Source organism: Polyodon spathula, chromosome 20, assembly GCF_017654505.1.
Source record: "Polyodon spathula isolate WHYD16114869_AA chromosome 20, ASM1765450v1, whole genome shotgun sequence".
Taxonomy (NCBI): Eukaryota; Metazoa; Chordata; class Actinopteri; order Acipenseriformes; family Polyodontidae; genus Polyodon; species Polyodon spathula.
Window position 1 is genome coordinate 4,434,203 of NC_054553.1, and position 24,798 is coordinate 4,459,000.

Below are 24,798 nucleotides of genomic sequence, written 5' to 3' on the forward strand. Positions count from 1 at the left end.
CTGCAGCAAACAGAAAACAGATATTCATTCTGTAGTGACTTTGGAGGTACTGTACTATATATGAGCCACTCATCTTTCACATTAGATGCTAGCTTTCACAAGTCCTTAAAGACTTATAAAGCCACTTGAGATTTAATATACAGGGCCTGGTTCCAATCTACTGCACACTATGTTAATATGCAGTACTATCTATGCTTTACGCACTCAATGTATTTTTACGGGTGTGGTTTTTTTTTGTTTGTTTTTTGTTTTTTTTCTAACCTGGAATATATTATAGTTGTATGTTGCCAAAATAGACTCACAAGGATTTGTCTGCGAATGGCTCCCTCTTTTGGATCCGAGTTCTCACATGCATATGCTAGCCTGCAAGCAACGTGCCTCACTGCAACACAGCATGTACACACTTTACTTCTGGTATATATTCATTGTTTTAATGTAAGGATTGTCCTGGGGACTACAAGGAAACAGTTTCCTATGCACATCACACAGTAGGCAGCTAATGGGCTCACTTATTGCAATGTAAAAGCACAAGAGAGGTATGAAAACCATATTCCATACCTTTTGCTCTTTGCTCTCCGTTAATAGCTGAGCCCACATGCTCTGTAACAGCCCAGTTCCAGAGATTAATGGCACTTTCTTCCACCTATCAAAATACAAACAAGCACCAGTTCAGGTTTGTAGTTTTCCCACCTAGCAAAATATCCACAGCAGGGCTGCCTGTTGGTGGCGCTACAGTATTATCAATTGATTTTAATGTAACTGCTATCACAGAAATACAGTTGTCTTCCCTGCTGCACCTGGGGCTCCTGTATTAGCACTGCATTTTGGTTGTCAAGGCAGGACACTTCGCTGAACAGCTTGTCGATAATTTCATCCACATTCCCAGGGGTCTGTTTCTGTACTAGCTCCTGAGATAATTCTTTAAAAAAAAAAAAAAAAAAACAGGATCAAACCAACAGCGATTCTAAAAGTTTAAACATATGCATACATAGCTGTATAACTTGGCTCTTCATAGAACTGAATCAGAGGGCTAAACTAACATGCACAAGCGCAATGTATAGTCGTGTGTGGATTGTTCAGATTTTTTAAAAAGTCTGTTTATAAGAGATTAACTACAAAGTTCATGAACTGTGTGCGTGTTTGCGTTCCCAAATTCCCAGATTTATCACGGGCATGTAACAAACTACGGCAGCTGACATGAATGATCTCGACATAACCCTCAAAGAGCCGCCGTAACAAACAGTAAACATGTAGCACACAGCGGAACGAAGAGATTTACCATAGCTACCTTTAATCTTTGATAAACAACCCTCCATGTCCATTCGAGCGCACTAAACAAAAAAGAATAAGATCGAGTAGTTTAATTTTTTTAGCAAAGTATTTTTCGTGGCTTTTTTTACTGTAATGTAAATGAATGCGACACAATTTTGTATGACAGACAGAATTAATATACGGCCTACAGTCTAATGATATCTCTATGGTTGTCTGTATATAAATATTGTTATTTATAGCCTAGAGTCCCTATCTCCCAAAACGTTTGTTTAAACCCCAAATCTGTTTTTATTTCGTTACTGTGTATAATTTTCGCATCCTCGTACTCAAAAGTAGCGCGCGGATTCCCAGTTTCCCGCCTGTGGAAGGCAACTGCAACCACGCGCACAAATCCTGCCCGGGATCATTTCTGCAGTGCTAACAGCTGCCCCGAAAGATGTGCTTTACCTGCGGTGCTCTGCAACAAGCTATTGTCCAGATTTGTGATAATCCCGCCAGTTTCTGCAGATTAAATTAAATAAAAAGACACAAACTAAATAGGCACAGGCCTACTACTAGTGTTGTGTATTTAGACCACAGAGTATTTTCACAGAGTATTTTCTGTAATGAGTCATTATTATTATTATTATTATTATTATTATTATTATTATTTATTTAGAAATTTGTGATGGTTCAATTGGTCTATGTACTGAAATATACCAATAAGTGGCGCTAAATGACCAAAAAAAAACCAAGGTTTGCACAGTGAGCCCTGGATAATATTCTTCAGTTCAGAATGAGTGATGATAATTAGGCAGCCTGAATTCCACTCCACTTTGAGCTAGTGTACAGTAGGACATCCTGCTATATAATACTGAATATATTTTCAGTGCCATAAATGAAAACAAATCTAAGTATTCAAGGTTAGTATAAACATATATGCTTTTGAAAGCAATAATTGAATCAGGTTATAATTTAGGCATTGAATTATCGTTTTTCTAAAACAGTTGTTTCTTCGGGGGGGGGGGGGGGGGGGGGGGGGGGGGGGGGGGGGGGTGTAATGTGCATGACTTGGTTTAAAAGTTATTAGGTATATTAATTACTGTGATTTAAGGAGAACAGACGATCCCATTATCCTTACTGAAGATGAATCCTTGAAGGGACTGCTCATTGAAAACAGCTCCGTGGATGAAAATACACACCCAGTTAAACACGTGGGTGTGAGCCTGTGGGGGTATGGTTTGGTTTTTACGAAATTTGGCACCAAAAATGTCCTGTATGAGGTTGCAAACAACAGTGCCAGAAGTGTTTTGTTTCCAAAGCACTTTACTAACCCACAATTAACAAAACACCTGATTATTTTGCATCTGGAGGTGAACCTCCCCAGGCTGTGGGACACAGTGAGATTGATTACGTTGTTTTTTCCGTAGCTTCTGTGCTAGAGGTTGCTAGTGCAGTACAGGTAATTATCCTGGGGAAAATACATTGGGAAACTGTGGCGTTCCTTCAGAGAACAGTGTGAAAGCTGAGCCATGTTTATTTAAATTAAACTCCAATATTATTGATATTGATGTGTTAAATCAACCTAAATCCAAGCTTTGGTTTATTGAATTTAATAATAAATAAATAAATAAAAGTGTCTATGGCTATATAGAAAATATTTGAATATTGACTCCTGAATATGAAACAGTTATAAGGACTGTATAACTCATTGCTAGCGGTCTTATTCTTTAAATACACCAGCCGTTGTCACACACACCCACTCCTATACTGAATACCAGGAGGAATCCTTTTCCCTTGCTAGTAGGTTTTAAAGGGCTGTGTTTACATCCTGCCTGAGGCATTGCTTCTCTTTGTATTCCAGAACAGGCCGCTCTCAGTGGAAATCTGTAAAAAGGACAAACGACCACAAAGATTTGCTTTATTACTCGTTTGTAAACTGAGAGGAGCGCACAGTGTATATCTTGGTAAATGCTGCCCTCTATTCATCTTAGTATAATTAAACCTATCCATTGTTCTTTAAAGCCACTGCAAATTCAATCATGCTGCAGAAGAGCCCTCTAACGAGCGGTTTCAGTTTCTAGAGGCTTTGCCAGCTAAGCAACATGAGCCCTTTTAGAACATTCTGACTGACAACTTTTAAATTATTATGTTATGACAGCCTGCCCGCGAACAATTTATTTTATTAGCTGGAAATGATGGCGGCGTGCTATGTTTTACGTGTGTATGTGTGTGTGTGCATGAAAGTCACTAAATCGCTATTTGAAATCTTGCTAATCCTTGCCAATGTTTCTTTTTTCCTGTGTTATTTTGCAGATTAATTTATTACCTTACACTGGATTATGCAATGATTCATGTTTACTTATCACCAAATAAGCAGACAATGGAACTTTTTATCTGTGGGATTTCTGACCTTTCTGACCGTCGCGGATATAGTGCCAATCTGAGATGAGCTACTGAATCAGTGCTGTGAATTAGTTGCATCCCAGCCCTCTCCCGTCCCTCCATCTAGCACACTGCCCCTGATTTGATGTGCTTTACAGATGGTTTGCTGCAATCCTGTCCCAGCCTTGTGCTTGATTTTTCTTTCTTCTCTTTAGATAATTTGTGACTAATGTTTCCTTCAATGAACTCCAGGTCTCCAGGTGCATGCCATGTCCAAAATCAATTATAAGTCTTACTTTGCCAGTCTCAGAGAAAATTCCCTGACCATTGTTCTTCTGTTGTGTTGCAATGTATAAACCCCGCTATGAGAGCCAAATTATTCTAAAGCACTTTTCCTCCTTTCCCAGGTCAACTTCCAGTTAAGTAGTGCATTCTATTCTCAAATGAAGACATGCAGGTTATACAGTGAATGGTGATGTATTGTACAGATGACATATTTCTGATCTATAAAACGTTGATCCAATGCAAAACGTGCAAATTTTTTTTTTGCATATTCATGTTTGTTGACAAGTTATTGTAATTGGATCCCATTAACAGACTGTAACAGTGTAATAACCATATTCTTGATCTGATAGTATTCCAAGAAAACCGTAGATGCTCTGAAAGGAAACTGGCATGCATTATGTACAATTCTCTGGAACTTAAGTATTTGTCCAACTGTATTACTATAGAGTCGAATACAACCATCCCTGTGCAAACATTCCTGTAAAAGATTAAAGATTAATAGATTAAATACATTTATTTATCTGCTTCTTAACATACGTAAATGTAGATCTTTATTATAGTATAGATTATGTTCACCCTTTGCCCCATAAATATGTGTACATGTGACAAAGTGCCCGCCCCTGTGTATATTTTCTGTTATGTTGTGTGTTTAATGTTGGTGTATAGTCATTGGTACACAGGATATAAATGGGTCTGTGTAACACAAGTGTTTTAAATGTATATTTGTATTTAGGCACGAGGATTGCACAGCACTTCACGTGCAAGTAAAAAGTAATAATATGTGAGCAAGGGGAATTGCACTTTATTAATTCACTTGCAGTTGTACCGCGACTCCAATTGAATGATTGATTAGCAGTCGAGTCTTGGTACAGCTGCATAAAAGCAACATGTTTTCACTCACTCGGGGTTGTGTGTTCGGTGAGTGGAGAATGGGATTGGAGACGGAGGAAATAATAAGTTAATAATAATAATAACATAAAGTAAAAGCTCGTCAGGTCCTGTATTTTTGTTTGTTACCACCGTTTATTTTCTGTTCTGTTTATTTATTAAATACTGAGCGAAAGCATTCGCTCAGCTCAACCAAACTCCACCTCTCTGTTTATTTTCTGCTTCTGGTCTGACGCCACCCACTCCGGCCGTCTTTGTGACAGTACAATATCTAATCTAAGGACACTGAACTGGCACCAAGGAGGCTATGTGGTCCAGTGGTTAAAGAAAAGGGCTTGTAACCAGGCTGTCCCTGGCTCAGTCACTGACTCGCTCACTGCGTGACTGAGCAAGTCACATAACTTCCTTGTGCTCACCCTTTCTGGTGAGATGTTGTTGTAAGTGACTGCAGCTGATGCATAGTTCACACGCCCTAGTCTGTGTATATCACCTTGGATACTGGCGTCTGCTAAATAAACAAATAACCAAGTTTGTTTTGGGAGCTTATTTAGTTAAAGAGAGCATTTTACTTTTGAAGTCTGCAAAAAATATGATTTCCTATAAAGCAATTTAGCTACAAATAAGGTGTACACAAGACCACCGGCTAGTTTGGCCATCTCTTGAAGTAATTTACTGAGCTTGTTCTTTTTTTAAGAGAATAGTTTCTTGAACAAAGTTTATTACTGCTTTAGTTTGATTTAAATATAAACATGAAGTCCAATGAAGTCACTGTTAAAATGTAAGAAGTTGGCCACCACCTTAAATTTTCCATTAGCTGTCAAAAGACATTGTAGAAAAAACAACACTGTTTAAAGCTGGTAGCACAATCATCAGCCCGAATGGTTACAGATGGGTTGTCTTATGTTTCTAAAACTTTCATCTTTTTTAGGTTTGTTTTGGTGACCAGATAAAAGCAATAATTCAAAAAGCATTTTCCATCTAGATACTGTTAGTGTTTTGATATCTATTCTCCCTGCTAAACCAAAAACAAACATTGCATATAAAACGCCTTAATGTTTCAGTTTCAATGTGATCTGTACAGAAGCAAAACATTAATTAATCTGGGGAACCTTTTGCTCTCAGACCAACAGAATAAAGGAGTTTCTGCATTACTTGTTCAAATCTTATTGGAATACAAAATTAAAGCAAACTATTAATAAATAGGTGAGGGCTTTAAAAGCCAACTTTTCCTTTCACTTGATCCACACTGTGCAGCTTTCAGAACTGCTCCCCAGACTCTACCATCTGGTTACCATAGTTACTACATTAACCAGTTACCCGTAGTGTGCATTAAATATGCATGGTAACTACACAGACTGTGCGAGTGGAACTGTTCATCACCACTTTGTATAGCATTGTACTGCTCAAAACTCCTTCCCGTCCAGCTCCTACTTCCAGCAATTGTTCCTCATCGCGTGCTCTTAAATATCATCATACCCTGCACTGTTTATTCACTCACCATGGTGCACTTGTATTGTGTGGGGGTCTTCATTAAAAGGAAAAAAAATGAAACATTGCAAATAAGCTTCAAGCACTGATTTACGGCATCCATGTTTTACGCTGATAAAGGCATCAACCAAAACATTTGTCCCTTCGAGTACAAAATTTACTTCTTTGTTGAATCAACATAAACCCTTAGTGGGCAAGTGGTTGTACCTTGGCTTCACATCTCAAAAGTATTTACCTCACATGTATTTCATTATGTGTATGAGCAAAATAAAGGCAGCGCTTGGAGACACAACACCCAATGATTCATAGTCTGTAGTACAGCAGTGCTATAGACCTCCAGCAGCAGAACAGCGATAAGCAGTCAGTCAACAGAATGCTTTAATAGGGAGGTGATAGCGGCCTGATGACTACTGGCAGCATATTGCAACAGCATTTGTTACACTGCTACCCTTAATAAAGCATAGTGAAACCATGGTAAAGCATAGGAAAGCATTGTAAAGAACAGAGGCATGGTAAAGCACATTACTAAACATGGCAAACCAGGAAACTAATTGCATGGTATAATGCATGAGGGAAAACAGCAGCAAATACAGTGCAAAAATACTGTAACATGAGCTGCTTAGCCCTCTTGGCTAAAGACTTATCTATCAGGGTTGGGAGTGTTAAAACTGACCTGCAATACTCCCCTTTTTAAAAGTGTACCACTGCATTGTTGTGGTTTTCCCACACTTTTCCCATAGTTACATTATGAATTGACCATAAGTTACCCTGGTTTGCTATGTTTTTTTAATATGCTTTCTGGTACCTTTCTTGTCTTTACAGTGCTTACTTGTTACTATGTTTGACCATGCTTTTTCACTTACACTTTGACATGCTTTCGCTGTAGAAAATGTTCCATGCAGCTACATTGCTGTAGACACGTAGCACACATTTTGCCACCACTTTTCAGCTGCTCTTGAGCACATTGTTGGGAAGGAAGTGTTGCAATAAATCTTAATAAAAAGATCACTTATCAATACTGACCACTGGAATGCATGGGACAAAGCCCCCCCAATGTCACGCCAGTCCAACCCAGGCAGTAGGAACAGGATCTTGGAGCAGGATGCTCCCACGTGAAGGAAGTCATACCTGGCCAAGATGTTCTGATGTGAACCCCATTTGTGACACTGTCGAGGTAAACAGTCTGTTTTGCTTCCATTCGGCAGCGGGAGGCTCTTCTTCGCTTGGGATGTTGATGTTTGTTTCAGGAGATATAAATAACTGTGCATCCTGTTTCGGGGACTCAAAATAAAAGAAGCCAACTTTGTTTTCGATACTTTTGACATTGGCTTATCTTTAAGATTTGTGTGTTTGTAACGCAACAGGGCGTTCATTTGGATCAGAGCTAAAAAAAAAAAAAAAGAATTTTAAAGTTTGCAGTTTGTGTTTTTTAAGTTGCACAAATGGACGGATCAAAGCAAAGTTGATCATGGTCTTATACTTAGCCTGGAGTCAATGTAACCCTACTGTACCTGTAAAGGTTTGGCTATGATGCTATTTATGTATACACTACCCTATGATAAGCCATTTTAACATTTAATCCTCAATTGCTGATATCAAGAATGGCATTTTTGATATCAGTATTGTAATCGTATTTTTTATATCAAAAACGCCATTCTTGATATCAAAAACGCCATTCTTGATATCAAAAATGCATACCAATGAGCTTCCGGTTTGAATTCTTGATATCAGAAATGCATACTAATTAGGTGATGAATTACACCCGGTCTGTACGTCTGTTTTGTGTTTGGCAAAATGTTGGAGAATTCTGGTGACATGGACAGTGTTTTATGAGCAATTAATAGAAAATGCACTTCCAGGCAGGATTGGAACTCGTAAGGCCTGTATAGTTTCAAATAATTAAGACAGAAGTAGTAATGTTCAGCTAAAGCATTCTGAATGCAGAAACGTTTTTTTTTTTTTTTTTTTTTTATATATATATATATATATATATATATATATGTGTGTGTGTGTGTGTGTGTGTGTGTGTGTGTGTGTGTGTGTGTGTGTGTGTGTATGACCATACAATAAATTGTTAAATCTCTTTTTCTTCGTCTTTGAAAAGACCTTCGTGTTAAAGTCCCTAATTCTGATGCTTCGTTATTGTTAGACGTGTCTGTTCTGGCCCGTTCTATTAATGAAAAAACGCTCCTTAATACAGCAGAAACATTATCAGCACTATCGGCCATCTTGGCATACCCAGGATAATGTGCTTACAAATGAGTCCAAAATTGAATCCGGATGTTCATTAGCATGCATTTTTAATATCGGACATAGACCTGTTGATATCAAAACTGCCATTCTTGATATCAGAAATTGAATTGTTGATATCAGAAATAGAATTGTTGATATCAAAATAAAAGGTACTATTTTTGATATCAACAATTCTATTTTTGATATCAACAGTTGTATTTCCGATATCAACAATACTCTTTTTGATATCAACAATTCAATTTTTGATATCCAGAAGTGTGTTTCCGATATCAACAATTCTATTTTTGATATAACATTGAGAATTGTCGATATCAAAAATAGAATTGCTGATATCAGTATTAAAATTGCTGATATCAGCAATTGAGGATGAAATGTTAAAACGGCTTGCCATACTACTCTGCCAAAAATATCAGGTGACCAGCCTTGAAACAGGACAACTGGGAATGGGGCTTCTGTCACCTCTTGTATTTATTCAATATCTTGGTATCCCTGAATAGATATTTGTTGGCCTCAAAAATAAACAACAGTATTTAATAAGCAACACATTTAATAAGCAAGACCAGTGCAGCTGCTCCGCAAATGTTATCTGCTGTCTACCGATTGAGAATAACTGTGTTTAATGGCTTGTGTTCTTTTAACTTCGGAAATTAGTTTCTGCAACGCTGGATGTCAAGGCAGGGCTCACACTCAACGCTGCACTGCAGTCCTGGGAGTCATCATTGCAGAAACTCGTGTTATAGGGAACATGCACAACCACGTTATTCTGCATTTGTTCTAAATCAGCGATGGAAATAAGACTTGAGTTTGAGTTTCTACAGCTATTTCAGCAGGGAACTTATTAGTGACAGCATTGTGTCAGTTTGGACTATCGGCGTTCAGATAACACGAGTGCGTTTCTAATGCAACTACCAGTGAGGCAGGCGAAATAGTCTCAAAAGAGCTGGTCCAAAGAGAGGGAGATATTCAAATAATGTCGTGTGAAAGAGACAGAGGTTCCTCAGTGAGTTGTCCTCGTATTGCTCTAGTTGGAAATGCAAAAGGATGGCGTTTTTGTACAACCTTTTTTCCAGCAGCTGCTTAACAATATGAACTGCAATAGACAGCAGCTGACACAGTTTGACAGCAAGTATAGTAAAATATACAGTGTTTTTTTTTTTTTTTTTTTTTGAAAACAAAACAACAGCTCATCTATCACAACATGCATTTTGAAACTTATAGTAAACAGGGATTCAATTGTGCATTTTTCTTTTCGCTTTCGCGTTTTAAAATTGTAATCATGATGAACTGAAGATAATAATAATAATAATAATAATAATAATAATAATAATAAATAATAATAATAATAATTTTACGATGATGTATTTATCCAGTCTACATGAGTTATAACAGAGTCAGTCGTGTGAAGAGACTGATACAAGCAGGTAACTCCTTCACTGAAGAGTATTGAAGAATCTGTGTCATTAGCCAGCTGCAGGCGCGCAGCGCCAGTTATAGGCTAGAGATCCCCCCTCCGGCTCTTATGACGTTACCTCCTTCCTCTGGTTTTTGACTATAAAGGAATTCAGCACTGAACAAACAGCCCAGAGTAGAAAACTGAGAAAAATCCAAAATATGTGACAATGAATATTGCAAGCCACTCATTCGGAGCAGATGTGCACGTTTTCACCACGTATTTTTTATGCATTTGCCCGTTGAAAGTGAGACCCGTTGCAAATTAAGTTTTTTAAGAAGAAAACATACATGCACTTAAATGTATACTGAGGATAAGGAACTCCAGCACCTGCCTGCGTGAAAGTCAATTGAAGTCGCTGGATATTTGAAGAGTCAAAGACACAAGACTGGACGTTGCGATATGAAATATGAATCACAGAAAATATTTCCATTTACTGGAATAGTGGATTTGAGAAAGTGGTCCAGAACACTGCACTGTAGTGTTATTCGTCTTTTACTGACACTTACTGTAGAACAACTTCTGTGATTAAACAAAACAGCGATAACCCATCACTAACGGAATAATTTAAAGCAAAAGAGACTGGTCTACAATATTAAACCTGGCACGAAAAATGTTCCCAGTGGACATTAACGCATTTATATTCGCTGCTATTTCTATCTGCCTGGTCGGTAAGTGGATTTGATTATACAATTACAATACATTACGATGACATCACACTGGGTTCAAGAAGACATTACCACGTAATAAAATATGTACTTTATTAAAGAAACCATTTCAGTAATTATGAGGCTCTGGGTAATCATATACGTAAAATATATGGACTCATATGACGAACCTTTATTTGAAATAAATGAAATATATGTTAAACCTACTATTGTCATACGTAACAATGCAGTTTACAGTAATTACAACAGAGTTACTTGTTTGCACAGACACATTGTTATACTCTGGGGTGCTCTGAGGCGCTGTATAAAACAAATATACATTATGAAATTTTTAAATGTTTATGGGTTGCCTGCCCTGACTATCAAATGTGCTTAATAACATTTAACATGAAACAAAAGCAGAGTGTCTTCAGCTACAATTTAAGATATGGTATAGAATTAGGTGTATTCATTATTAGATTTGAATGTACAATTCATTGTTTGTAGACTACAAGGAGAAATGTACTGTAGATTTGCAGTGTGTTTCAGAACGTTCTGTTCCAACCCAACAATGTCTAGGTCACTTCAATATGTGTGCTTGTGAATAATATTTACGTAGTGTTTTGAACTGTTATTATAGCAAATGTATTTGCAGTGCTTTTGATTACCAGTAGGTGGAGTATTTTCCATGTTTTTGGTTAGAAGTAATGTCGGCTACTGTAAAAACATGCACGATGCACAAACAGAGTTGTGTTGGTTCTTGTAATCCTGGCTGTTAGGGTCAGCTGTATCTGCAGCAACGCAGAAGAAACTTCGTATTTTATCTTATTTTAAACTGTCACGCCCTCAAAATCAGATTCCTTACTGTTAATAATGTTCAAGTAATGCATGTGCTCAAGAGCAATATGTGGCTAGAGAGAAGAGCCTTTTCAAAACTGGGTCAGCGCTAAAGTGCCTCACTTGTGTATATATGCGAAAGTCTTCCTCTTGCCAGCCAATGTGACCCAGCAAGATGGGAATTTTGCTTCAGTTGCTCCGACATGCAAGCTTTGTGCAATAGCGACCTGGAACATGTGGAAACTGGAATAGAAATGTGCAAACATGCTTTATCAATACACGCGGCTGGATATTCCTTGTTAGTCTGCTGCTGTACAGTATGCGGGGTCAAAGATGTGTGCGAGTAAAGCACAGTTAAAGCACAGGTCAGGAAGCATGTTGAAGCAAAGGCAGGTAGGTTCAGTGAATCACTGTACGCTGTGTTAAAACATTAAATACAGCGGAAAGTGAATAATACATGATAATAGCATGATACACGAAGTAGTACATTAAATACAGTGGAAAGTGCATAATACATGATAGTAACATAATACGTGAAATAGTAGCAGCAACACAGCAGCTAATAGCAGATATCAGCCTTAAAGAGCAAGAGAGAACAGGTGTGACGAGAGTTGATTTAAAGCAATGAAAATAAACAGTCATGATATAAGCATGGGAAAAGCGTAGCAAACTGTCCGATCACTCGGAGAATTTACCGTTGTAATCTTTAGTGGTGATCTGACCTCAAGGGGGTAACCTGCTATTGCACTGTACTGGTAAGGGCCATGGTTTTTCAGGGTTTCCGGGAGTAGACCCTTGCTGGTCCAGCTAGCTTATACGGTGCATTCTCGAATTAAACGCTTCACCAGCAAGACTTTTTCAGTGTCAGGTCTGCTCTCCTGGGGCATGGCCATTATCTGCCAGTTATACAGAGCTCAGATAACCCACTGGGTTCACTTAAAGGGGCAACAGCAGTAATATACAATAGGGATAGGGTTAAGTAACTCTTAAAGAGCATACAGCAATATATACATTAGGGTTCGTAACAGTTCTCAACAACTTTTTTTTTTTTTTTTTTAAAGGATGCACAAGTAAGTTTTCCTATTTTGACCCTGTGAACAGCGTACAGCGTTGCTGTATATGCAAGTGCTCCCTCTCAAAGTAAACAGGAGTAACACCAACACCCAAAAATACAATCTAAACAAAGGAAACACAACAACTCCACTCCTGCGCTCAGTTTTCTTTCTTTGCCTAGTGCATTTCCAAGTAGATTTCCTTCGATGTTCCTCTGTTGTTCTTAAGCGTGGGAAAGACACTGTGAGGAAGTGGGGAGCAGGTCCAGAGGCACCCTGGAATTGTTCTTGTTTGCAGGGGTCAAGGAAACCAAACACACTACCTGTGTGTAGAGAGTGCTTTCCTTGGCTCTCGCAAACCAGCCTAGCCTACAGGCTTTATCAGAGCTCCCCGACAGCTTGCAACAATAGACACCATGATAACACAAAAGGAATTGTTCCTAAGCCTTGACTTTTACCAGCAACTATTGTCAATGCACTGCCACCCCCATTGTTCGAATCAGGTTGTACAATGTGAAACGCTGACGACTGCCAGCTGTGAGGAGCTGGGCCTGTTCACCAGCAGCACACACAGTACACAGCAATATTTCTCTGGATATGCACTTGCCCAATTTACAAGAGCAGGTTTGCCAAAAGAGATGTGTAACTGACAAGCACAGATTGACGTTTTATAAAAAAAAAAAAAAAAAAATGTTACATTTCAAATAAATAAAATCTAATTTGATATTCATTAAACTCTTCAAGGCAGTAGTTGGCTTTAGTTGGCTTTGTGAATATCACACTATTTTATTATTAAAAAGATTTGGATTTTGTTAGATTGTGTTAGGTACTGTATTGTTGAAATATCTATATATTGTTGTTATATATATATATATATATATATATATATATATATATATATATATATATATATATATATATATATATATATATATATATGACAGCGTGTGGTCTGAGGACCTGCAGAGCACTACAGATTATGTGACAAATGAAAAAAGGCTTTGTGTAATTAATGACAATAACATTCCTGGAAGTGTAACCAGTGACTTCATTTTTTATCACAGTTCTGTTTTGGAATGTTTATACAGCCTTTGACACATAGAAGGGAAGGAATCCTGAAAACAGAAGCCTGACAGATACTGGCAGATAATTGGATCAAAATATTCTCACTACCTCACAGCCACTCGTTTGTGGGAATTGGTTTCTTGTTCGTAGTCTGTGTCTTTGTGTTTAAATACAGGATTCAGATTGCTTGTGTATAAAATAAAAATGTTGGATTATAAAAGCTAATAAAAGCTTCACATGATAAAGTAGGGCATCCAGAGAGTGTAGAGGTGCAGTGAGGGAGCGCTGGCTTTACTCTATCCAGCTTATGATGGTAACCCAGGTGCAGAGCTGTTGTTGTAAGCTATAACTCTCATCGTCCTCATCCATTATAAAATGACTGTTGGAGGGCCTCCTCTTCACACCAGCACACCGGGGCTGTGTTATCCAGCCAGATGCAATGCATCATGTAACAGTAGAATAGGATTGCATGTTGCTAATTTAAGCCACATTGGGAGGCAGTGATGTTCCAGAGTCCGGTACAAAGGCTGAATGATTTCCACGAAGTGGAGAATGAGCCAAAGGAATGAAGAATGCAGTGAATGTTAATATCCTGAGGGGAAGGCTGTATCCTCCGTGCTCCGCTGTCAGCACATTTCACAGAGTCACGGCGAGCCGGGTCAGAGAGTGCTCACAAGTGTAATGCTGGCATGGCACTGACTATGTGACACCCAGTGGTTCTAGTACTTGCATCACCTGGTGCTTGCACTGAACTGCTCCACACTTTGCTGTATTCTACTACTGTCTCAGTCATAATTGTATTTTCTGTATTTTGTACTTGATTTTACTTCATGTTTTTTGGTAATTGCTCTTATTTGAAATCGTTCTTATCTATTTATTGTACTTACTGATTGCTCTTTGTGGAATTTACTCTTATAACTAAATATTTTGAAGTTTAACTGCTCTTTGTCATAATCGCTCTCAAATGTAATTATTTACTGTATTTTTTATTTTCTCTCATCTGAAATTGCTCTTTCTTACTATTGATTTTGTTGTATTTATAACTGCTCTTCTCTGTAATGTGATATTTGTATTGTGGTATATTATATATATATATATATATATATATATATATATATATATATATATATATATATATATATATATATATATATATATATATATCTCTGTAAAACATTTCCAGCTAATAAAATAAATTGTTCGCGGGCAGGCTGTCATAATTATAATAATTTGAAAGTTGTCAGTCAGAATATTCTAAAAGGGCTCATGTTGCTTAGCTGGCAAAGCCTGAAGAAACTGAAACCGCTCGTTAGAGGGCTCTTCTGCAGCATGATTGAATTTGCAGTGGCTTTAAAGAACAATGGATAGGTTTAATTATACTAAGATGAATAGAGGGCAGCGTTTGCCAAGATATAGACAGGGTGATTAGAAAGTTAGTTTACCATTCCATATATCTATATATATATATATATATATATATATATATATATATATATATATATATATATATATATATATATATATAAAGGAGGTATAACTGCAGTGTACAAGAATACAACATATTTAAATGAGTGGAATTGCACTGTGGAGCTGAGTGCTTGTAGTTGTTGGTGTTCATTAATAAGGGAGCATGCTTGTGTGTTACAGCAGGGCTCTTATCTTGACAGCTGCTGATAAAATTCTTGGGCCACTTGGAGAGACAAAAGAACTCATTACTTTTGAGTGTATGAGTATCATTTTCCAGAGATAAACCATGATATTTGTCCTTTACAATAAATAACATCTGTTGTGCCTGTTGGTGGGTTCGGTTTTGCTCCAGAGCTGGATCTATTTTTACTGTATTTCATGTTTACAAATATTGATCAATCACTTCAAGCATTTTATGCCCGATCGAGACCCTTGCAATACAAACGGAAACCATCAAACTGAAAGTAGGGGAATGGGTGAGGAGGGCATGGCTAACTGGTACAATAAAATCAATATTTCCAGCTGGGCCCTGGCATATCCTCTACGTATGCAATACAAGTGAATAGCAGAAGCACTTTGAATAGCCCACCACCTGTCTCAGACAGCCTCTAATGAGCCCCATTACATGTTTCTCATCTGGAACAAAACTGTTTATCTCAAGCCTAATTCCCTAGTGGCATATCATTAGGAAATATGCTTGAAAAAGAACTGCATGTTCACTAGTAATGAAATCACAGGTTATTACAAACCCTGGAGGAGAATGGTCTTTTTGACCCAGGATTGTAAAACATTTTATAAGAAAAAGATTATTATAACCACAGCTCATCAATAGAAATCCAACAATGATGTCACTGGTATTCCACGAATTATGCACTAGCCTCTACTGCAAAGAGCATTCTTATGGAGATTGCTTATTGTTGCAAAGTACGACCACGACCATAAGAATCACGGTCTATACCGTGCTGGCTGTTCTGAGTATTAACAGGATGTATAGTTGCATGCATTCTGATAGAGAATGAACTGTGAAGCAGTGCCACACTGAACAGATGCACTGACTCAGAACAGGATGCAAGGGAATCAGAGCTTTTAATGGCAGGGGATGGTTTCTTGACTGCCCAGCAGCCACCTGCCTGCATGGAGGAGGTGCATTGTTGAGTAGGGGTGTGTTATAAAGGCACAGCAACGTTATTTCAACTCCCTACTGGTGTTGTTGTCACATGCTGTTATAGGAGGGCTCTGTATGGAATATAGCATGTCTACCGCCCCTGTAGATTTTACTCTTATTGGGGCTTTTACAACACTGCAAACAGAAAGTATGATAACTGAGTGCAGTAAGAAAAGCCCAAATATGACCACTTATCTTTATATGTGTTAAGGATTGTTTTGTCACAAAGATAACGGCGTCATTATTCAAATTGACTCGTAGGGCGTGTCCTGCTGATATGACCGCTACATAGAAGTCTGACTTCAGAAGCTGTGTATTAGCTCTTGCATAATGCAGCTTTACACTTCATTGAGCCAGGGAAGAGGTTGTGAACACTTTATGAAGATGATGCATTGGCGTAGATAATCAGTTTCTGAAAGAAGCTGGTCCATCTAAGGCATCTGGGTAAATAGAAAATGCGCTACTTTGGCTTAAGAAATTCAAGAGTTAGTGCTTCCTCGCCAGTGAAATCAGAACAGGAAACTGCAAAAGGTGATAGTGATGTACCGTAATAAATATACTGCTCAGCCGAAATGCAGAAGCTGTTCTTCTTTTCCCTGCAAATCATTTTAGGCTCCTTTGTTTTGACCAGAGCCGGGTGTCGGTCAGGGCACGGTCATGAAGGGACGGGACAGCGTGTATTTATAAATGTTGTTATTGTTGCCTTGAGGACAGAAAGCCCTTTCCTTTCTCCCTGCGATCCCTGCCTCTCACAGGGCACGGGCTATCGCGTGCTGCCGAAGAATACTTCTGGAACGGGAAGCAGTCAGAGTCCTGTATCATCGGCAGATAAGGGAATTCCGTAGATTATAGCTGCTGCTCTCAGGGGTTGTGACAGGGGATTTCCTTGTGAAGCCAGAGGGGCACTGCTGTGGAACCATTGCTTAATATCTAATAGAATTAGTCACTATTTGACAGTGAATCACTCTGAATTCACTGTATGTGCCCATTGTTACATAACCTGTGAGACATATTTGTAAAGGGCCGAAGCTTTTTGAAAGCCAGTGCAATCTACAAAGGCAGCTTCTACAGAGAGGAATCAAATCCTTTTGAAGCTGCAAAACAAGGACAGTAGTTTGTCTGCTCCTTCTTGCAAATGTAGTTGTTTATTTCCAGTTGTATGCCTTTACACTTCACAACAGACCCCCAGGGCTGCTGACTCGATCACGTAACGGTCCATTAAGCAGCTTTATATGGCACGCAGAGGAGGATCAAGCCAAACAAAAGAAGTGTCTTCCTATCTGACTGGGCACAAATCCTGCGCTTGTTTTATTTGGCTTGGTTATTATATTAGACTCATAAAAACATCACTGAGCCTTAAGGTTTACGTCATGGAATGCCACATACCACACAAAACAGAACAACATACATTATAGTTACCAAATAGAATGTAAAGATGGTTCTCCCCTTGCAAGTCCTTAAAAGCATAGCAAAGTGTAATGAAGCTTGGTGAATGCATGGCAAAGCCAAGCTCAGCACTATAAAGCCCAGGTAGATATGGTAAAGCATAGAAAAAATTGCCTAATGTAACTATGGGAAAGCTTGGGAAAACACAAAATGACAATGAAAATATACTGTGGTAAACTTTGATATCTCTGCTTTTCCAAATATCAAGAGAATCCTATCAAACTGTTCCTCGCCTTGTCAATTTTATTAATCAGCAATTTACTAAAGTTAATATTTATCAGAAAGAAACCTGTGTCTTTTGTCAACTCCAGCTGCATTCAATGACCCTTTGCTTGACTCAGTGCAGTCCTGCAAAGCTGGACTGGACTGTAAAGCAAGCACAAGCCCCTTGGATAGGTGTGTTGTGAACAGGTAAAGTAATAAGATTTATGTAATATGTAGTATGGATGGATCCAAACAAGCCCTTTCTTTGAATGCTCCTGGCAAGGGGTATATTTATAGTGTGGATTGATATGCTGCCACAGAAGAAGCTCTTTGAAGCTTGTTTTACGTAATGCTCTGTTCAGATTTGCCTTTCCATAGTCTCTTCTTTGCTTCTTTAACTGCCCCTAATGGAAAGCAGATTTGCTTCTTTTTGCCACAACAAGCGTAACCTTGTGAGCCAGGGTTTTTGTTTTCTGCTTTCATGTCGCTCTCATGGAATGCAGCCTGTAAAGCATTGGGAGGTCAGAGAGTGGTAAGAGCTTGAGGAAGGAGAGAAGGTCTGTTGACGTGGGCAACCTTGGGGGTTTTCACAAAATTCCAAGCCATTGTTGGCATTAACATACCAAGGGAACATTCTGGCCAAGGCTGCTGTTTTTTTTTTTATGTAAAGTACCGTGTTTACTTGTTATGGTACTTTTACCTTGTCTGTGTGTGTGTGTGTGTGTGTGTGTGTGTGTGTGTGTGTGTGTGTGTGTGTGTGAGTGAGAGTGGGGTGGACTGGAGCACTATTATGACTTCACAGTAAATTAAAGGCACTATGATGTTGTTCCTTGGCACCAAATCCTCGTTTTACCCAAGACATCAAGGTCAGACGTTACAATCTAGCTATGACTGCTGGTATTTAAGGAAAGGGCATTTCCTATAGGGATGCATGTAGCGGGTCTTCTTCCCATTCCTGAAATCGGACTACGTCATTTTAAAACATTAACAAAAAGGAAGTTAATTGAGTGCTAGTTCAGTTCATTCTCGGAGCGCAGCTGCTCCAGCTGCCAACAACAGTAATGTGGTTTCAAGAGGTGAATCACATTCGTTGTGAAATCCTTTTGTATTCTGCTGTGAACAACAAGGATAACTGCCTGTGAGGCAGTTTCCCAGAAGAATGCAAATACTAGGCCAATCAAAGTCTGTTAGATATCTGGAATTCCAAGACTTCTGAGAGTGCAGACAGTGTGGTGGAAAGTCACAGATTTAGACAACTATTTATTTGTTCCCCGTGGAACTCTCATTCCATCCAGTGTGGTTCTTCATTATATATACCACGAGTATATATATATATATATATATATATATATATATATATATATATATATATATATATATATATATATATATATATATATATATATATATATGCGATATATTTGCCTTCATTATTATTGTTAATAAGATTGGTTTTTAAGCTGTGCTTAACAATTGTTACCATTATATATATATATATATATATATATATATATATATATATATATATATATATATATATATATATATATATATATGCATTAGAATAGTCAAATATACCCACTATACCAGCAATGTGTTAACAGTTAGACAGCAGCTAAATGAATCAAGTATTACACATATTTTCTGAACATCAAGGTGGTTCATAACATCTGTACCATTCAATATATTCTCCACAGGGATGCTATGAATCAGAAGCCTCATAAAGAAGTGTGTGAAGGGTGAAAGGCTTTTAATATGGTTGCATTTGATGCTACCTGGAACAGGAGGAATACAGTAATGGTTTAGATAGAGCCAGTGTCACTGCAGCAAATCATATTATATGACATGTGGAATCTGTCATTACACACATTATGTAATGATTATTAATGTTGTCACCTGCCCAGAGGAACCCTGCTGTGAGCGTATCCAGTAACATTGCCCTACACAAGGCTGAGCCACTTACTGGAATGTCAACCTGATACTGAGAGCTGATTTGATACTTGCCCTATGGTTCTGCAGGTCCTTCAAAATCACCACCACCACTCAGAGATCAGAAACCTTGCCCAGTCACTTCACCAGGCTGATGGAGAGGGCGGAGCACCTTCTTTTGATTAAGACTACATCTGTTTTCGATATGCACAACACATGGGTTTAATAAAACAGCTTACCCTGAAACATCTATAGCGCTCCATTGTCTGAACTGAACCCCACATTTAATAATCCAGCTGTAAGTTAAATATGTTACAATAAAAAAACAAACAGTTGATATATTATATAGAAGGAAATCTCCACCAATACACTGTTGTTTTAATAAATTGACCTCAAGCTAAATTACTGTTTGTAAAGCAGTAATTAATATTTCTCAAAATAACATTAAAAGGTTAAAGGTTACATATGGACTCATGACCTGAAGTAATTTCAACATCAGTCATCAGTCGACTATAACAGTAAAATGGTACAAATAGCTGTCTGCACTTCTGTATGGGGAAGACTGCAAAAAGCTTTTATAAGATTTAATGACCGCTGTATGTTTCGTGAGCCTTTACACTGACATTTAAAACATATGAAGTTACAGTGTTTTGGCTTCGACCCTATCTGGTGATTGAGTACCAAGAGAGCTGTGCTAGCATTTGCTTGATCCATGGTTTATTCCAAGTTGCCGCGCGGATAAGTAAGTCTCTACTTCAAACAGTCAATTTACAGCTCTGTCTTTTTCTTCCAGGGCTGACCGACAGTGTCAGGATCTCTCCACCAAAGCTGACCCCTTCAGATGAACAGCATGTGATTGAGGCTGGAGGCACTCTAACAATAACTTGCAGGTAAAGGAAATGATCTAGCATGGAACGTGTCATTTTCTTTCCAAAATACTCTGAAATCTCCACGTTGCCTGCACAAAACAAGGCTCTCGTCTTTGCTAGAATCTTTTTCTTTTTATAATATTTTTTAATAGGGATCTGTAATCCAACTTTTTATCTTGCTACATGCATTATATCAGGAGCTCTGAAATAAAAACATTTTTTGCAGGCTCCAAAAATCACCAAACTGTAATAATAATACCAACACATGACTTGCATCACCCACTGATAAGAACTAAAAAGCTTTGCTTCAGAAGATTGTAAACCTCTTGGTTAGTTACTGTTCTGACTGTGGTTAGATACTGGCACTGAAATAGAGCTGTGCATTTTGTGTGTTTAGTTGTTTGGATTAAAATCCACACAAATCAAGAGATATTTGGATAATATAATGACTCATGCATTCTGCAAGTCAAGGCGATCTGATTTTTTTTGTTTTTGTTTTTGTTTTAAATAATGTAAAGAATCTAAGCAATTGAAAACAAGTCTAACATATAAACATGTTTTCCCCCATAAGGTCACTGCCGCATTGCTGTAAAAAATATCTCTAACTTTTTTTAGTCAATTACTGGATAACCCTTCAGAGCTCCAATATGTGTGCTGGTATGTAAGATATTCTCTGGTCACTGGACACTGGGAAATATCATTCCAGCCTCTTGTTCCCAAGTGAAAGTCATTTACTTCAGCAGACATTATAAACATGCTCACAATTTTAGTGCAAAGTCTGATTGAATGACCCCTGTACACACTTTGAGTTTAAAACTAGAAAATACTTTGAACACATATATTATTCCTCACTTTCAGTAGGATCAGAGTGTCGCAGGGTGTAGGTTAATGGTTACACTCTGGTGTACCTAAGTTACTGTTTAAAAAGTCAATGGGGAATGATGAAGGCAAATCCAATAGTTAAGATCTCTGCAACCCATACAATGTGTGCCCTCGTAGAGCAAGCCATGTTAACGCTGATTCATCCTTCACAGGGGACTGGCTCCGCTCATGTGGGCGTGGCCCCCACTTCTAGACTCAGACAGTGGGAGGCTGAGGATCGATGAGTGCGACTGTCTGCCTGGGAGGGAGACCCACTGCAGTGCGCTGACCATCAGCAGCGCTCAGTACAGAGACACAGGCTATTACTCCTGCAACTACACACATTCCACAGACAGCATGGTCAGCAGAACGTATGTGTTTGTGAAAGGTAAGACAATCCCAAGCTACATTGCAAAATGGCATGCATGTGATTCCATACAGCACAATACAAGAGACAGTACGTTTGGATGGAGGCTTGTTGATTCACAGGAGCTAGTCATTAATGGGAAGCCCTAGCGGACACAGGCAGGAAGGACATCCTTGGCTAACATGAGCAGCGGTGCAAAAGCCTCCCACAAAAAGTTACGACTGACCATATACAATCAGAAACAACCAAGTGTCAGAGCTCACTTAAACGGGTGAAGTGAGTGGTCGTTCAGATTGAAAGAGCACACTTATGTGAGCACAAGAGTGGTGTCTAAGTACGCCACTGAACGCCTTGCAAGGTATCTGGTCTGTCTCTCTGAACCACAGCAAAGTGGGAGAAACACTGTGGACCCGTGCAGTACAAAGACGTTACACAAGCATGCTAGTTAAACTAAAGGGCTGCTCAGGGGTTTTCCTGGGGTTTGTTGGTGTAACGACGTGCTTGGCAGAAAGGAAGAGATTTATTTTTTGCTGGCCTTCTTCTTGACTTGGGAACGAGAGCGTGATTATATCGGAAGCACTGCTCCTTGTTTATTATTTCCTGTAACTGCTTCTGTTTTTGCAGTTTCCCATGGGGCCTGACACATTAGTGTTGGAGTCTCCCAAACTGTTACCACAAACCCGCTGCACACAAGGGTGGCGTGACTGAGGTGAACCACTTGTGTGAACTTAAAACACCTTAAGTAAAGCCCGATAGGTAGTTGAAGTGGAATATTTCCAATTGAATAATAATATATTGTTGCAAATACATTTTTGTAAAAGTGTATGGAAGAAGTGTGTCCACTTGCAGGAAGTATTAGTTTTAGAACATGATTCATAAAAAGAATGGCCACTAAGTAATATATCTACTGGGGTAATATCCCTTTCCTTTATTTAGGTGGGTCAGCAGTAGCCACAAATAAACAGCTGGTGATTTACATGAGAAACATTCAACTGCATATCTGCACTGTCTTGTCAGACTGACATCAACATGACCCCAGACAGAATCGCCCATCCTGTGTTTTGATTCATTCTTGAGACATCAATCTGATCAGTTAAACAGTGCCAAGGGCTGGAAACAGCAACACCCATTGCTTGTGGTTTACTGGAGATTCCCACCGAGCTTGTCGGTGAAAGGGGAGGGACAGGAGGACAGTTATGAGAAACGCCAGCAGACAAACGTTTCATCCAATTACTTTATCAGTGTTTTAAATAGCTTTGTGTATATATATATATATATATATATACACACACACATTTCTTTCTACACAGCTGAACAAGGGCTAATGTCCGAAACATCTTGAAAATAAATGATGTTTCATTCATTTAAACCTTTTGTGTTCATCCAAAAAAAAACACAAACACATTTTTCATTTATACCTCCTTTCAAGCCTATATATTAATTACAGTGTTTAGGGTGGGGTAACAGTAACACTTGTGCAAGTGCAATTAATTAATGTTGTGAGTCTTGGTACCATGGCATGACAGTTTACAGTCTCAGTAATACACCGTGTGGTCTCTCATCCTCTCCCAAGCTAAAACTAACACGAATCTACTATCCAGGAACACAGGACACATATAAACTTGTTCACTGATTTGCTTCAGTTTTCCCTTAAGACTAAACACAAATCTGCAACATTTAAAAATCAAAACTACAAGATAGCAATTTCCTTACGGAATGAAAGATGTGCTGTGCGGAACGATGAGGTCTTCCAAAAGCTTGATCCCTTAATCAGACATCCGCTTAGGCGTCAGAGAGTCCATGCAGTGGGCACAGGACCTTCGTAAGACATTGTTTAAACTCTGCTGACCTTTTAAGGAAAAGCTTCCTTAGCAACAGTCACTATGTGCCTTACTGAATGACACATGCACGGAAAAAACTGTTACACTGAATGTCTCCAGTTATGGTGTACTTACATAGTAGTTACTTAGTAATTGCACATGTACCTGTTATTATGCATAGTTACAATGTACTTAATTTGTATATCTTTTTGTTCAAGGTATCAAGGAGGCTTTGTGGTCCAGTGGTTAAAGAATGGGGCTTGTTACCAGGAGCTTCTTGGTTCAAATCTCCCGCTCAGCCACTGACTCACTGTGTGTGACCCTGAGCAAGTCACTTAACATCCTTGTGCTCCGTCTTTCAGACGAGACGTTAAAAAAAACAAGGTCTCTGATACAACTGAGGTTTCTGATAAAATTGTGTACTTACATATATCATGGAAAAAGATTTACACATGAGATACATTGTAACTATGCAGAATAGCATTGTAATCACATGTAAGTACATCGTAATCAGAGACACATAATGTAAAGCGTTACCAAAAAAACTGTATCTGAGCATTGTAGAAACTGTGGCAGGGTAACTAGTGATTAACGACAAACTTACCAGAGGCGCGATAGGTAATGTGATTTAAATTAAAGGGCTTACTAGCTGAACAAAAAAAAAAAGGTGCTATTATGCTATTCTTTCCCAACAGATGATGAAAATCCATTTGTGGAACCTCACATACATTTTCCTGAATCCCTGCTCATAGAGACTGGCAACACAGAGCTGGTGGTGCCTTGTAGAGTCACATCCCCAGACCTCAAAGTCACCTTGACAACGGTAAGAAGCCTGCAACATTTTGTTGCTAATCATAGATACTGTGAAACATATCATTTGTTTTTAAATGTGTGAGTTTTGATGTTCCCACAAAGCCTTTCCCCATTATATGTCTATTTTTATTAGTTTTCAAGACCTGAAAAGTCTCTTCTTCAGGTATTAGTGGAAATGTAACGTAACATGCGTTATTGGTAACGTTTGCACAGAAGAATTGTGAGAATCGTTTGGAACAGTACTATAATGGCTCAC

The 24,798-nt window shown here is 38.5% G+C and overlaps 1 protein-coding gene across 2 annotated transcripts in view; it reads left to right on the forward strand.

Moving 5' to 3' along the window:
• Positions 1 to 10,118: 10,118 nt before the first annotated feature.
• The window catches only part of kdrl (kinase insert domain receptor like), a 53,705-nt gene continuing 39,025 nt past the window's right edge, over positions 10,119 to 24,798 (forward strand). Inside the window, exons 1-4 of one of the 2 annotated variants that reach the window (XR_005946879.1) lie at positions 10,119 to 10,671; positions 20,606 to 20,702; positions 21,716 to 21,930; positions 24,425 to 24,552. Coding sequence is in view for 1 of the 2 variants with exons in the window: in XM_041219580.1 (XP_041075514.1) it covers positions 10,614 to 10,671; positions 20,606 to 20,702; positions 21,716 to 21,930; positions 24,425 to 24,552 (498 nt within the window). In the remaining variant the exon portion in view is untranslated. The remainder of the gene's footprint in view (positions 10,672 to 20,605; positions 20,703 to 21,715; positions 21,931 to 24,424; positions 24,553 to 24,798) is intronic. The other variant, XM_041219580.1, reaches the window with a different exon arrangement.